Here is a 14,292-nt window from a genome sequence, read left to right as displayed (position 1 = left end):
AATCTGGGAGGCAGAGGTTGCAGTGAGCCGAGATCGCCCCATTGCACTCCAGCCTGGGTGACAGGGAGAGACTGTCTCAAAAAAAAAAAAAAAAAAGAAAGAAAGAAATACTGTAAAGGCACAGGTATGTGTATAAGCCACCTCCTTCCCACTCAAGATTTAGAATGAGCCCGTGATTAATTACATTTTCTTTTGTCTTCTCTTGGGAAAAACTCCAATCCTGTTAAGCCCTAAGAAGAGATCTCATTCTCTGTCTAAATCCCCCAGCAGGGCAGGATATAGGACCCTTTGCACTTCTCTCCATTTATATAAGTGGCTCAGCCGGAAGCCCTGAGTCCGAGTCAGCCCTGGGCAGTGGGGAGTTCCTCAGAGGAGGCTGGACCCTGTCTGGGTATGGGGAAGCTTGCTGCCTCTGGTTGGTTCCCTTTTCTCCCCTTCACTGGCAACCTCTTGTCCCTTCCCTTTTCTCTCTTTCTCTCCTGACCCTCTCCCTTCCTTCCTTCTTTCCCTCCATTTTTCCTTCCTCTTTCACTGTCCTCCCCTCTCCCTCCTTCCTTCCCTTCCTGTTAGGTGTTGACCATTTCCCCAAGGCCCAGACACAGGCCCTCTCGCCAGAGTGGACCATGCACTGCAGCTGCTTGGCTGAGGGCATCCCAGCCACCCCCGGCAACTGGATCCCAGGTGAGCCTCTTGGCCAGGTCTACCTCCTGCTCCAACGGTGGCCTAGGGCAGGGCCTCCAGAGCCCTCACTCTGCCCTGTCCACCCAGGCTTGGCCTTCCCTGACTGGGCCTACAAAGCCGAGTCGTCCCCAGGCTCCCGGCAGATCCAGCTGTGGCACTTCATCCTGGAGCTACTGCAGAAGGAAGAGTTCCGCCATGTCATTGCCTGGCAGCAGGGAGAGTACGGGGAATTTGTCATCAAGGATCCAGATGAGGTGGCCCGCCTCTGGGGCCGCAGGAAATGCAAACCACAGATGAATTATGACAAGCTGAGCCGGGCCCTCAGGTGAGAGGAGGCGGCTGACATGGCCAAAGAGGGAAGAGTTCAAGGAAGAGGGCCGTGGTTTCTGGCACCCCTGCTGATTTCCACCCCCTCCAAGGCTTGGGAAGTGTCCTGGCCTGTGGTGAGCTGCCTAGTGGTTCTCGGGGAACAGCGTAGGGTCAGCCCGGCTAGGGAGGAGAATGTGACTGGGTCCCTGACTCTATTCTCTGGCCACTGGGCCAACTCTATTCTCAACTTTGAATTCTGCAGATATTACTACAATAAGAGGATCCTGCATAAGACCAAAGGCAAAAGGTTCACGTACAAGTTCAACTTCAGCAAGCTCATCATAGTCAACTATCCTTTGTGGGAAGTGCGGGTGCCACCATCCCCCCACTTGCTGCTGGGGGCCCCTGCCCTGTGTCAGCCAGCGCTGGTGCCCGTGGGTGTGCAGAGCGAGGTAAGAGCAGAGGTAGCCCCTGTCTCAGGGCTCCAGCAGGTCCTGCCCCTCTGCCCAGGAGGGCCCCCACCCTCCTCTTTGCCTCTGCAGCCCATCAGCCTCCAGTTTTCTTTTCCTCCTGCATCCTAGTCCCTGAGTGCCCCAGAGGCAGGGGTATTAGCAATCCAGGTGGTACGGGACCCACCTGTGAGAAAGGGTGGCTCCTTCTGTGATAGGCGCCACTCCTTTTGGGGTGGATCAGAGGGAAGGGCCCAGGGCATCTGAGACTGTAGGCAGCCTTGGCAGTGGGCTTTTAGCAATAGGTATGAGAGGCCAGGCGCAGTGGCTCACACTTGTAATCCCAGCACTTTGGGAGGACAAGGTGGACAGATCACTTGAGGTCAGGAGTTCAAGACCAGCCTGGCCAACATGGCAAAACCCCATCTCCACTAAAAATACAAAATTAGCTGGGCATGGTGGCATATGTCTGTAATCCCAGCTACTAGGGAGGCTGAGGCAGGAGAATCGCTTGAACCCAGGAGGCAGAGGTTGCAGTGAGCCAAGATGGTGCCACTGCACTCCAGCCTGGGTGACAGAGCAAGACTCCAACTCAAAAAAAAAATCGGTATGAGAGTATTTCATTGTTTTAGCAACTGGCTGACAGTACCAGAGTGTACTGGAGGATACATGCCAGGGAGAGCCCATCCTACCCCACATCTACTTCTCACCCCTCAGCTCCTGCACAGCATGCTGTTCACCCATCAGGCCACGGTGGAGCAGCTGGCGGGACAGCAGACCCCCCGGGAACCACCAGAGGCCCCTGGGGATAAGAAGGGGAGCAGCAGCAGCATCCACCGTAAGTGCTCAGGGCTGGGAGGGCCCAGGGAATCCTAGCCGGAGGAGGAAGGGCCCTCCTGGCTGAGTACATGGCTGAGGGGGCATAAGACAAGGGATACTATGTACTCATCCATTCATTCAACCAACATTTATTGAACACCAGCTATTTACTAGGTGTGGGGGTTCAGAGATGAAAGGCTCAAGAGACTCAGAACCTAGTGGGGAGCAGAGATGGGATTACTGCCAGCGACTGCTGCGGGCATTCAGGTAAGCACTAGGTGCTGTACATTCAGGCCCAGAGAAGGAACTGGGACTTCCCAGAGGACACAACACTCGGGCAGGTGAAGGAGATGGAAAAAGATGCCTAAGCAGAGGGAATAGCATTTATTTATTCTTTTTTTTTTTTTGAGATGGAGTCTCACTGTTGCCCAGGCTGGAGCACAGTGGCAGGATATCAGCTCACTGCAACCTCTGCCTCCCGGGTTCAAGTGATTCTCATGCCTCAGCCTCCTGAGCAGCTGGGACTACAGGCATGCACCACCATGCCTGGCTAATTTTTGTATCTTTAGTAGAGATAGGGTTTCACCATGTTGGCCAAACTTGTCTCGAACTCCTGACCTCAGGTGATCTGCCCGCCTCAGCCTCCCAAAGTGCTGGGATTACAGGCGTGAGCCACCACACCCAGTTGGAAATAGCATTTATAAAGCAAAAAGCTGGGAACAAGTGTAGCAAATCTGGAGAACTGCTGGTAGCTTGCTGTTGGAGAGCAAGTCTTGTGATGGGGTGGGAACAAGTAGGACGGATAAGAGATGGGGCTGGCAAGGTAAACAGGTGTCGGGTCACAGAGGCCTCACAAGCCATGCTAAGGGAGCAAGACTTTCTCCTGTGGGCAGGAGGGACTGGGAGGGAGAGTCATGGTCAGACTTTCATTTTATAAAGATGACTATGTGTGTGTAGAGTTTTGGGTTGCATACAACTGGAGGTGGAAGGCCTTTGAAGATAATCTAGGCAGAAGATGACGGGGCGGTAACCAAGACAAGGGCCATGGGATGAAGATGGAGGCTCAGCGGGAGAGAGACTGGGAAGATAGAGTTCATTCACTCATTCACTCACTCATTCATTTCTTCTTTCAGCAGATGCTTAATGACCCCCTGTTTAATGGACCAGGCACTGTCCTAGGGGCTGGGGAGCCAATGTGAGCAACACTGCCTTTATAGGACTTATAGGCAAGGGGGGTGCAGATATTCAACTAATGATTGATGAGTGATTATAACTGTGCTAACTGCTGCAGAGGAGAAATGCAGAGTGCCAAGGGCATCAGGGAAGACTTCCTTGACAAAGTGACACTTGAGATGATACCCAAAGTGTACATGAGTGTCAGCTGAGCTCAGAGGGAGTAGGGAGAGCATGGCGAGTGAGAGAACAGTGTGTGCAATGGCCCTGGGACAGAAGGACTGGGAGAAGGCCAGTGCAGAAGCACATGGCCATTGAGTGGGAGAAGAAGGTGGAAATGTAGGCAGACATCAGCTCTTACAGAGGCTGTGAGCTGGGAACCTACAATATTAGATTTTCTGTGAAAAAGATCACAGAGACACTTGACCAAACCAAGGCTCTTGTGCAGGGGTCCAAGAATTGCCCCTCCACTCCAGCCAATTTCATGGAAGAAGGATCCATGGCCTTCACCCCACCCCTGAGCTGCTGGGGGGCCCAAGCTCTGCACCCCTGGGAGTGCAGCTGAGGCCACGGGTGTGGGGTGCTCCAGGGCCTGCTGGGACTCGCTGGGCCTGGTCTGGCAGCCTGCAGCTAAATAGCACCTGAACAGCCCTCCCTGTTTCTCCACCCCCACCCACCCCGACCTAGCGCTGAGAACGCCTTAGGCAGAGAGCTTCTCTCTTTGGGAAACTATGAGGGAAAGAAAAAAGTGTTCCCGTTCCAGGTGGATCGTGTTAGGAAAAAAAAAGAAGAAGAAGAAGAAAGAAAAAAGTGTTCCCTCCCAAGCCCCATTTGTAGTGGGCTATTTTGCACCTCCCTCCCCTCTGCAGGCAAACACACACGCCCTGCCTATGCTTGGGCCCTAAGGGATGCTAAGCAGGCGTAGGTCACCAGAAGATTGGAAGCAGCCACATGCCCCACTTCTAGACTGAGATTCCAGAAGCCTGTGCCAGCCCCTCACCTCCACCCTCACTCAGAGCATTTGGTGCCAAGAAAGGAAGCTGCCTCTGGGAGTGCCGGGTCTGTTGAGCCAGAGGTAGGGAGCTGCAGGGCCAGTGCCGGGAATGGAAAGGAACTGGTGGGAGAATGAGAGGACTCTTAGAAATAAAATATCTCTTCCATGTGCCTTGACCTCAGGAACCCCGAGGGACACAGCCTTCCTGTGCAACAGCAGTCTCCACCTCATCTAAGGACCCAAGGAAAAGACAGTGACCCAGAGAAAGGGTGCTCTGATGGGGGCCTCCACACTTGTTCTCCTAGAGGATCACTGTCACTGTTTTCTCCCTACATAGATCTGACTTCAGAAATATTGTTCCTATCAAATACATTGGATATATTAATAACTTGTTTTTCCAGTTTTTTTGTTTGTTTGTTTGTTTTGGTGTGTTTTGTTTTTTGGTTTTTGGTTTTTGGTTTTTTTTTTGAGACAGAGTTTCGCTCTTGTTGCCCAGGCTGGAGTGCAGTGGCGCGATCTCGGCTCACCGCAACCTCCGCCTCCCGGGTTCAAGCGATTCTCCTGTCTCAGCCTCCTGAGTAGCTGGGATTACAGGCGCCTGCCACCACACTGGCCCAATTTTTGTATTTTTAGTAGAGACGGGGTTTCATCATATTGGTCGGGCTGGTCTCGAACTCCTGACCTCAGGTGATCTGCTCGCTTCAGCCTCCCAAAGTGCTGGGATTACAGGCGTGAGCCACCGCACCCTGCCTGTTTTTCCAGTTTATTCACTAGAGCCCAACCAATGTGACTACATTGGGTTGATGCTTGTTCTTTTAGTTAAATGATGTGGTCTTGCTAAGAAAAACATGGAGCGGCAGTTAGGCTTTTTGAAATACAGAAAGTGATGTGAAGTTCTATATAGTCATCTCCAAGGCCCCCAGCTGGGAGGCCCTATGGCAGGGCCCTGGCAGGGTCGGAGAGGGAAAGAGGCAGGATTGCAAGGAGCAGGAAGAAGGAAGCCTTTTTGGAGGTGGAAAGTTATGCACCCGAGTGAGAGAGAGAAGAGGAAGGCTGGGGCTCCCCATACCTGCCCTGGGCCTCCCACTCATGAACTCTGCAGGGCCCCTTCTTACCCATGACACAGCTTAATCTAAGCTAGGAGAGGGGATTTGATGGATGAAGAAACAGAGGACTGCAAATTTAAATGACAAGGCCAAGGCCACACAACCAGTTCTTTGCCGGGCTAGACTGGAGGCCCTTGCTGCAGGGACAGGGAGTGAAGAATGGATCCATTGAGATATAGCAGAGAATATCCTTCCCTTAATTTGCTGGACACATTTTTCTTGAGCACTGATTATGTCCAGACTGGGTAGATTCAAGGGAAAATAAAACAAATACAGCTCCTGCCCCCACAGAGTTGGACTCACAGACATTAAATGAAAAGCACACAAATGACTACATGACCCTAACTCAGCCGAGTGCCCTTGGAGGAGAGGTTCAGGGAAGGATGAGGGCAGGCAGCAGGCACTCTCGCCTAGGCTGGGAGTCTCGGAAGGCTTCTCCAAAGAGTGGTATTTATGATGAGGCCTAAAGAAAAGTAGAAAAGAGGCTGGGCGCCGTGGCTCATGCTTGTAATCCCAGCACTTTGGGAGGCCAAGGCAGGTGGATCACCTGAGGTCGGGAGTTCGAGACCAGCTGACCAATATGGTGAAACCCAGTCTCTGCTAAAAAGTACAAAAATTAGCCAGATGTGGTGGCATGCACCTGTAATCTCAGCTACTCAGGAGGCCGAGACAGGAGAATTGCTTGAACCTGGGAGGCAGAGATTGCAGTGAGCCAAGATTGTGCCACTGCACTCCAGCCTGGGCGACAGAGTAAGACTCTGTCTTTAAAAAAAGAAAAAAAGAAAAGAAAAGCATAAAAGGAAGGGCAAGCCCGGCAACATGGCGAGACTCCATCTCTACAAAAAACACAAAACTTGGCTGGGCATGGTGGCACGTGCTGTAGTCCCAGCTACTCAGGAAACTGAGGTGGGAGGATCGTTTGAACCCAGGAAGGGTTCAAGCCTACACTGCAGCCTGGGTGACAGAGAGATACTCTCTCTCAAAAAAAATAAGACAGAAAGCAAAGGAAGGGCAGTGGGGCGAGGAAGAGAGACTTCCAAGCAAGAAATAAGAAGGCCTGGGAAATGGGAGGAGCAAGGGGCATCTGAGAGAGGTTGGGCTCCCTTGACCCTTTCTCTCTTTCTTTCTCTAGGACTTGGCTCTGCCCCAGTCCCCTGCCAGCTGGGCCCTTGCTGCCATTTGGGGAGCGTCCAAGGCGAGCTGCCTGGTGTTGCCTCCTTCATCCCTCCCCTCCCGCCCCCTCTCCCTTCCGACTGGACCTGCCTCTCCGGGCCCTTCTTGCCTCCTCTCCCGTCAGAGCAGCAGGTCCCAGGGGCCTTTAAGCCAGACATCCTGCTCCCAGGACCTAGGAGCCACCCAGGGGCCTGGCATTTTCCAGGGCTTCCTCTCTTGGCCGGGCTGGGACAGGGTGCGGGTGACAGGCTTCGGCTCTTGTCCCTCAGGCCCGAGGGGCTGGAAGTAAAGCCTGCTCCCATGATGAGGGCAAAGGGATGCCTGGATCCCAGGGAGGGCTTCTGCCCAGAGACCTGCAGACTCAAAACTGGGGAGGAAAGACTTACTTCCCCCAATCTGGAGAACCTCAAAGCATTGTGGCCCTTGGATCCTACTTAATTGGAAAGGAAGGTGGGAAGTTGAGGAGGAGTCCTCCAAAATCCATCTCTCCTCTTGCCCACTGCCTCTGAGTTAGCCCCTTCCCATTGCTGGACATGGGCTGAAATTGCAGGGTTTCAAGGGGTGGAGTTGGACCAAAAGTGGGGAACATTGCAGGGAAGGTATGAATGTGGAAATGGGAAAAACCAAGACAGGGTGTCCCTCCTCTCTCACCATATTGCTAATCAGATTAAGGAGACATTCCAAATCTCAACTTTTCTTCAGGGAGATGAGAATAAGGTTTCCATAATTTCCATCCTGCCCGCATAAGGGGGAAAATTAAGGGTCTAGCCTGGGGAGAGGACAAGGGTGGTTGTGTTCCCTGAGTCTTCTCCAGGGCCTATCTCCCCATTCCGGGCTAAGGTCTCCAGCCCCTTTCTCACCCCTCCATGCAACTTCTCTCCCATCCCTCTAATCTCTGAGGCCCTGGAAACCCCCGTCCCATGCAGGCACTTCCTCCTCTCTCCACTTCCCCCGGACCCAGGCAGGTGGGATAGGGAGACACTGGCCTTCTCTGCTCTGTAATACTCCACTGTGACCACGAATAAAATGTCCTTGCAAACTGCCCTCTGGCTGACCACCCCCCTGTGGTGGACCCCCATCCTCCCACTGTGCTCCTCCTGCGTTCTGGTCTGGTGTGATGGGAAAGGGCCCGAGTTTGGAGGAGAACCTGAGGCCTGGAGTGGAGCTACACATCCCACCAGCCAGTCTCTTCCCTCCCGCCAGCATCTCCTCTCAGAGAGAAAGGCTGAAAGGAAGCCAGGACATGAGGAGCTTCCTGGACACAGTGGGAAACCCGCCTCAAGGGAGGAAGTTCAGACTACAGCAGGGGTCCTTAAAGAACGGCCCTCAGATCTCTGTGGACCACTTCAGAGCAGAAGGGTTGGGTGAGGAGGAGGGCACTGCCAGGGGCCCCTTTTCGTCTGCACCCCAGGCCCTAGGAATGCCAAGCAGGGCAGCAGTGAGGCATCAGGTGCCTGGGAAGTAGGGGACATGTGACAGAGAGGGTTTTTTGCCCAAACAAGGACATGGCAACAGAGAGGGGTGCTCCAGGAGCCAAGACTGTTGATCCCACCACCCTACTGTCTCTAGGCTGCCAATTACAAGCCTAGGATTTGTCCCCACTCCCTTTCTATGACATGGAGCATGGACTCGTGTGGCACAGAGGGCCCCTTTACTCAATGTTTGTCCCTGTTCCTCAGTCCCAGGAGTAGACGCATCCTTCTCAGGGACGCCCTGAGCATGTGCTTCTGCAGCCTCTCAGCCCTTCTTAGTGGCATACGCATGGTCTCAGGGCCACACATGGAACTGGGAAAGGAGAGACCCACAGAAGGGCAGGATGGGCCCTCACTCCTCAGGAAAGTGGTGATGGACACAGCACACAGGCCCTGGGTTTCCAAGCTGGATCTAGGCCAGGAGAAAGGATCTATGAGAGTTCATCTCAGTCTCCCTCCTTCACCCCAGATGCCAAGAAAGTGGAGACCACAGAGTTTCTCTCCCAAGAGTTCCCAGCGCTACAATGAAAACTGCTTCTCACTTGCCCCCAAAGCCACAGGCCCATCCCTGGCCCTGCAGGAAGGACGAGCCCCCAGGGGCCTTCCCATCACCCTGCCCAGTTTTGGGAGACAAAGGGCTAGTGTTGTCTGCTCCAGCATAAGGAACTGGATGGTTTTGTCATGGGGTTTGCGCCCTGTTCAGAGAGACCAGCCCCTGGGAGAGAATTGTTCTCCTTCACGGCGATCCTCACATGCCCCTCTGCCTGACCCCACCGCCTCTTCAGTGCTTTGTGGTGTCTGTGACCCTCACATCTCAGGCAATGGGAAATGCCTTGAGGTCACTCTTCTGAAATTTCTCTTTGGAGTAGGTGAACCTGAGAGACTAAAAGCTCAGCCCCAGAGGACTTACATTTCCAGGTGGCGCACTCTGCGTTCAGGCAATAGATTCGAGTGGAGCAGACTTTTTCAGCCTTGGCACTGTTGATATTTTCGGCTGCATAATTCTCTGTTGTGGGCAGCTGTCCTGTGCATTCCTGGGCATTTAGCAGCATTTGGGGCCCTGACTACTCAGTAGATTCCGGGAGCACCCTCCCCCACCCGGTTAGGACAACCAAAACTGTCTCCAGACATTGGCAAATGTCTCCTGGGGAGAGGGGAGAAACTACTCCCAGTGGAGAACTACTTAAGTAGAGAAAAGCTTCAGTAAATCCAGATGTTCTGGCGAAGATGGGAACCAAGTTCCTCGGACTCACGAGACTGTTGGTCTCCACAAGGCAAGAGTGCCCTCTGGTGGCCACAGTCAGTATCGGCGGTCCAGAGGCGCTCAGAGCCCTGGCCTAGGCTGGATGGAGAGCCCACAGCCAACTCTAAGGTGAAGGGGTGATGCCCACATTGGAATCCTCTGAGAGGAGGAAGAGAGTTGTAGAATAAAAACATTTTATGAGAACCTTCCCATTTCAAACCCCCGTAGCAAATCATAGACTATCCACCAAAGGCTTACAGGTGTAACCTAGCAACATACTCTGCAGCCTGTTTGTTTCTGGTGCAACCAGGTGACATCACATCCTCTGGCCATCTGTGACTGTGACTGTCAGCTTCATCTGGGGATAGAATGCTGTGGATGCTCAGCCTTCTTCCAGGACAGTGGACACCGGGCCGAGACACAGCAGAGTCAGCTCACCTGCCAGCCCTGCTCCTGGGCACTCAGCTCTACTGTACCAAAGGCATGTGCAGACACACACCTGGGCCTTGGGAGTGTCAGGGAGTCAGACTCCCAGGATGCACTGTTAGGAATCAGAAGGCACCTTTGAGAGCATCAAGTTCAAGCCCCGTAACTTCACAGGACCAGAGAAAAGAAGGTACTTGTTCAAAACCAAACAAGAGAAGAATCCAATGTAGAACATACATTTTCTAATTATCACTTAATGTTCTTTCCATTTCACCATGACCACTCAACTAGAGAATCAAAAAACCCTTAGAAATGAGTATATATGTTAAGAGGAAAGTTTTAAAATTTATTCCTGAGTGATGTATGTATGTATTTATTCATTTATTTTGAGACACCATCTCACTTTGTCTTCCAGGCTGGAGTGCAGTGGCGTGATCTCGGCTCACTGCAACCTCCACCTCCTGGGTTCAAGTGCTTCTACTGCCTCAACCTCCCAAGTAGCTAGGATTGCAGGGTTGTGCCACCATGCCAGGCTAATTTTTGTATTTTTAGTAGAGATGGGGTTTCGCCATGTTGGCCAGGCTGGTCGCAAACTCCTGACCTCAGGTGATCCGCCCACCTTGGCCTCCCAAAGTGATGGGATTACAGGCGTGAGCCACCGCACCCAGCCCTGTATGGTTTTTGTTTGTTTGTTTGTTTGTTTGTTTGTTTGTTTTATTTTTATTTTTTTCTGAGATGGAATATTGTTCTGTTGTCCGGGCTGGAGTGCAGTGGTACGATCTTGGCTCACTGCAACCTCCGACTCCCAGGTTGGAGCAATTCTCCTGCCTCGCCCTCCTAATTTTTGTGTTTTTAGTAGAGAGGGGGTTTCACCATGTTGGCCAGGCTGGACTCAAACTTCTGAACTCGTGATCCACCCGCCTCAGCCTCCCAAAGTGACAGGCATGAGCCACTGCGCCCAGTCCCTGTGTAATTTTTTACTATGACCATAGTAGTAGGCATTTTCCTTTTTGTGTGCATTGTGGCACTTGATTACATATCATCTTGTGTTGTCCTCTAATTGTCTCGTGTGCATGAATATTGTGCCCCTATAAAGCTGGTATTCTCGGGGTAATGCAGCACACTTGTTAGATGGAAGGTGGTTGGTCACTAGAACACTTAATTAGCATGTGGAAGAAGTCTTGGAGGTTTTGTTTGTTTGTTTGTTTTGAGATAGTCTCGCTCTGCTGCCCAGGGCCCGGGCTGGAGTGCAGTGGTATGATCTCGGTTCACTGCAACCTCCACTTCCAGGTTCAAGCAGTTCTCCTGGCAGCCTCCTGAATAGCTGAGATTACAGGCACCCACCACCATGCCTAACTAAGTTTTGTATTTTTAGTAGAGACAGGGTTTTGTCTTATTGGCCAAGCTGGTCTCAAACTCCTGGCCTTAAGTCATTAGCCCCCTGGGCCTCCCAAACTGCTGGGATTACAGGCATGAGCCACCGTGCCTGGCCCGCCTTGGAGATTTAAAAACAAAAACAAAAGCAAAGTATTTGCTGTCCTGAGTTGTTGGTGAGAGTGAGGACAATCCCTGCCCTCCCCCTTTCATTCCCTAATGAAGACCCTGGCCCAGGGGGGAAGAAAAAAATTCAAGCACCATACATATTTTATACGTAAGATTTCAGTGCTCCACATCTTGTCCCACGGGAAAGTCTTCAGGGGCAATAACGTGTATGGAGCTGTTGTCTGCTATAACAACGCCTTCTTCTGGAATATCTCCTGAAGGACCTGCCCGAGGCAATCCTGACTGTGCCCCAATAGACATGGATGATACTATACATGCTGCTCCATAACACAATATTTCATGGATGTCTTCCCAATTAAATACATAAAAATATACAGTCATGCATTGCTTAATGACAGGGATACATTCTGAAAAAAGGCATTGTTAGGCAATTTTGTCTTTGAACAAACATCATAGGGTGTATTTACACAAACCTAGATGGTACAGGCTGCCACACACTTAGGCTGCACATGGCCTATTGCTCCTCGGCTACAAACCTTACAGCGTGTTACTGTGCTAAATACCCTAGGCAGTTGGAACACAATGATAAGTACTTGGACATCTAAACACAGAAAAGATACAGTAAAAATACAGCACAAGAGATAGAAAATGGTCCACCTGTAGAGCACATTTTGCCATGAATGGAGCTTGCAGGACTGGCAGTTGCTCTGGATAGGTCAGTGAGTGAGTGTTGAATGAATGTGAAGGCCGAAGATATTACTGTATACTACTGTAGACTGTATAAACACTGTACACTTAGGCTACACTCAATTGATTCAAAATATTTTTTTCTGCAATAATAGACTAACCATAGCTTACTGTAACTTTTTTACTTTTTTATTTTTATTTTTTTTTTATTTTATTCATTCTTTTTTTTTTTTTTTTTGGAGACAGAGTCTCACTCTGTGGCCCAGACTGGAATGTAATGGCGCAATCTCGGCTCACTCGGCTCACTGCAACCTCCGCCTCCCCGGTTCAAGCGATTCCCATGCCTCCCAAGTAGCTGGGATTACAGGCGCATGCCACCATGGCCGGCTGATTTTTTGTATTTTTAGTAGAGACAGTGTTTTGCCACATTGATCAGGCTTTTCTTGAACTCCCGTCTGCCTTGGCCTCCCAAACTTTTTTACTTTAAAAACTTTACTTTTTTTTAACCTTTAGACTCTTTTGAGGTAACACTTAGTTTAAGACACAAATACACTGCACAGATGTACAAAAGTATTTTTCTTTATATTCTTATATGTAAGGATATTATCCCTACTCTATAATCTTTTTTCTATTTAAAATTTTTTTTTTTTATTACTTTTTAAACTTTTTTGTTAAAAGCTAAGACACAAGCACACACATTAAGATACAAACGCATGGGCTGGGCGTGGTGGCTCACTCCTGCAATTTCAGCACTTTGGGAGGCTGAGGCAGGCAGATCACGAGGTCAGGAGATTAAGACCATCCTGGCTAACATGGTGAAACCCCGTCTCTACTAAAAAATACAAAAAATTAGCCTGGCATGGTGGCAGGAGCCGGTAGTCCCAGCTACTCCAATGGCTAAAGCAGCAGAATGGTGTAAACCTGGGAGGCGGAGCTTGCAGTGAGCGGAGATAGTGTCACTGCACTCCAGACTGGGCAACAGAGCAAGACTTCATCTCAAAAAAAAAAAAAAAAAAAGACACAAGCACATGGCCTGAGCGGTGGCTCATGCCTATAATCCCAGCACCATGGGAAGCCAAGGTGGGAGGATCACTTGAGCCCAGGAGTTCCAGACCAGCATGGACAACACAGGCAGACCTCTTCTCTACAAAAAATATTTTAAAAAATTAGCAGGGCCTAGTGGCATATGCCTGTGGTCCCAGCTACTCAGAAGGCTGAGGTTGGAGAATAGCTTGGGTCTGGGAGTCAACGCTTCAGTAAGTTGTGATCGCTACTACACTCTAGCCTGGGTGACAGAGTGAGGCCCTGTCTCAAAAAACAAAACAAACAAAGACACAAGCACACACAAGGGTAGGCCTACACACAGGGTCAGGATCGTCAATGTCACTGTCTCCCATCTCCACATCTTTTCCCACGGGAAAGTCTTCAGGGGCAATAACATGCAAGGAGCTGTTCATCTGCTATGAAAACAACACCTTCTTCCGGAAAACCTCTGAAAGGACTTGCCTGAGGCTGTTTTACAGTTAATTTTTTTGAATAAGTGGAAGGAGTACACGTTGAAATAATGATTTAAATGTATAGTACAGTAAATACATAAGCCAATAACATAGCCATTTATTATCATTATCAAGTATTATGTACTGCGCACAACTGTATGTGCTGTACTTTTATATGACTGGCAGTGCCATAGGTTTGTTTACACCAGCATCACCACAAATACATGAAAAATATGTTGCACTATGACATTACAACAGCTACAATGTCACCAGGTGATAGGAATTTTTCAGCTCCGTTATAATCTTACGGGACCACATTGTTATGCAGCACATGACTATATACACAGTTCAATAAACATTGATTAAATGCTTACTGTGTGCCCAACACTGCACTGCCAGGTGCTGAGAGGCAGAGTACCTGCTTTAAGACACTTTCATCTGTACTGTGTCACACAGGTAGCCTGGCAGAAGTCAGTATGTTGCACAGAAGGCAAGCGAGCTTGCAGGTGGATGGGGGTGGGGAGGAGTAGGGGAGCAGCCAGGAGGGGCAGCTCTGCGGGAGTTGTTTAGAAATCAACCCTTTTTTTTTTTTTTTTTTTTCTGAGATGGAGTCTCGCTCTGTCGCCCAGGCTGGAGTGCAGTAGCGCAATCTTGGCTCATTGCAACCTCTGCCTCCCAGGTTCAAGTAATTCCCATGCCTCAGCCTCTCGAGTAGCTGGGATTACAGGAGCCCATCACCTCGCCTGGCTTTTTTTTTTTTT

General features: G+C 50.5%; 1 protein-coding gene across 1 annotated transcript; it reads left to right on the top strand.

Annotated features, from left to right (window-relative positions):
* Positions 1-340: 340 nt before the first annotated feature.
* On the top strand, positions 341-7,746 carry LOC105548674 (ETS translocation variant 3-like protein). The gene is made up of 5 exons (XM_011992831.1): positions 341-681; positions 769-1,006; positions 1,253-1,442; positions 2,157-2,277; positions 6,664-7,746. Exons 1-5 carry the CDS (start codon positions 624-626, stop codon positions 7,140-7,142), a joined length of 1,086 nt encoding a protein of 361 aa, XP_011848221.1. The 5' UTR covers positions 341-623; the 3' UTR covers positions 7,143-7,746.
* Positions 7,747-14,292: the final 6,546 nt, after the last annotated feature.

The sequence above is a fragment of the Mandrillus leucophaeus genome, unplaced genomic scaffold (assembly GCF_000951045.1).
Source record: "Mandrillus leucophaeus isolate KB7577 unplaced genomic scaffold, Mleu.le_1.0 Scaffold418, whole genome shotgun sequence".
Taxonomy (NCBI): Eukaryota; Metazoa; Chordata; class Mammalia; order Primates; family Cercopithecidae; genus Mandrillus; species Mandrillus leucophaeus.
The sequence above is the reverse complement of the archived record's forward strand: the minus strand, read 5'-3'. Positions and strand labels throughout refer to the sequence as shown.

What these genes read in the sequence shown, in the direction of transcription:
- LOC105548674 (XM_011992831.1), top strand. Translation starts at nt 624, where the DNA reads ATGCACTGCAGCTGCTTGGCTGAGGGCATCCCAGCCACCCCCGGCAAC. An exon ending in AAGCTGAGCCGGGCCCTCAG is followed by an intron (nt 1,007 to 1,252) that starts GTGAGAGGAGGC and finishes TGAATTCTGCAG; the next exon opens with ATATTACTACAATAAGAGGA. An exon ending in CCGTGGGTGTGCAGAGCGAG is followed by an intron (nt 1,443 to 2,156) that starts GTAAGAGCAGAG and finishes CTCACCCCTCAG; the next exon opens with CTCCTGCACAGCATGCTGTT.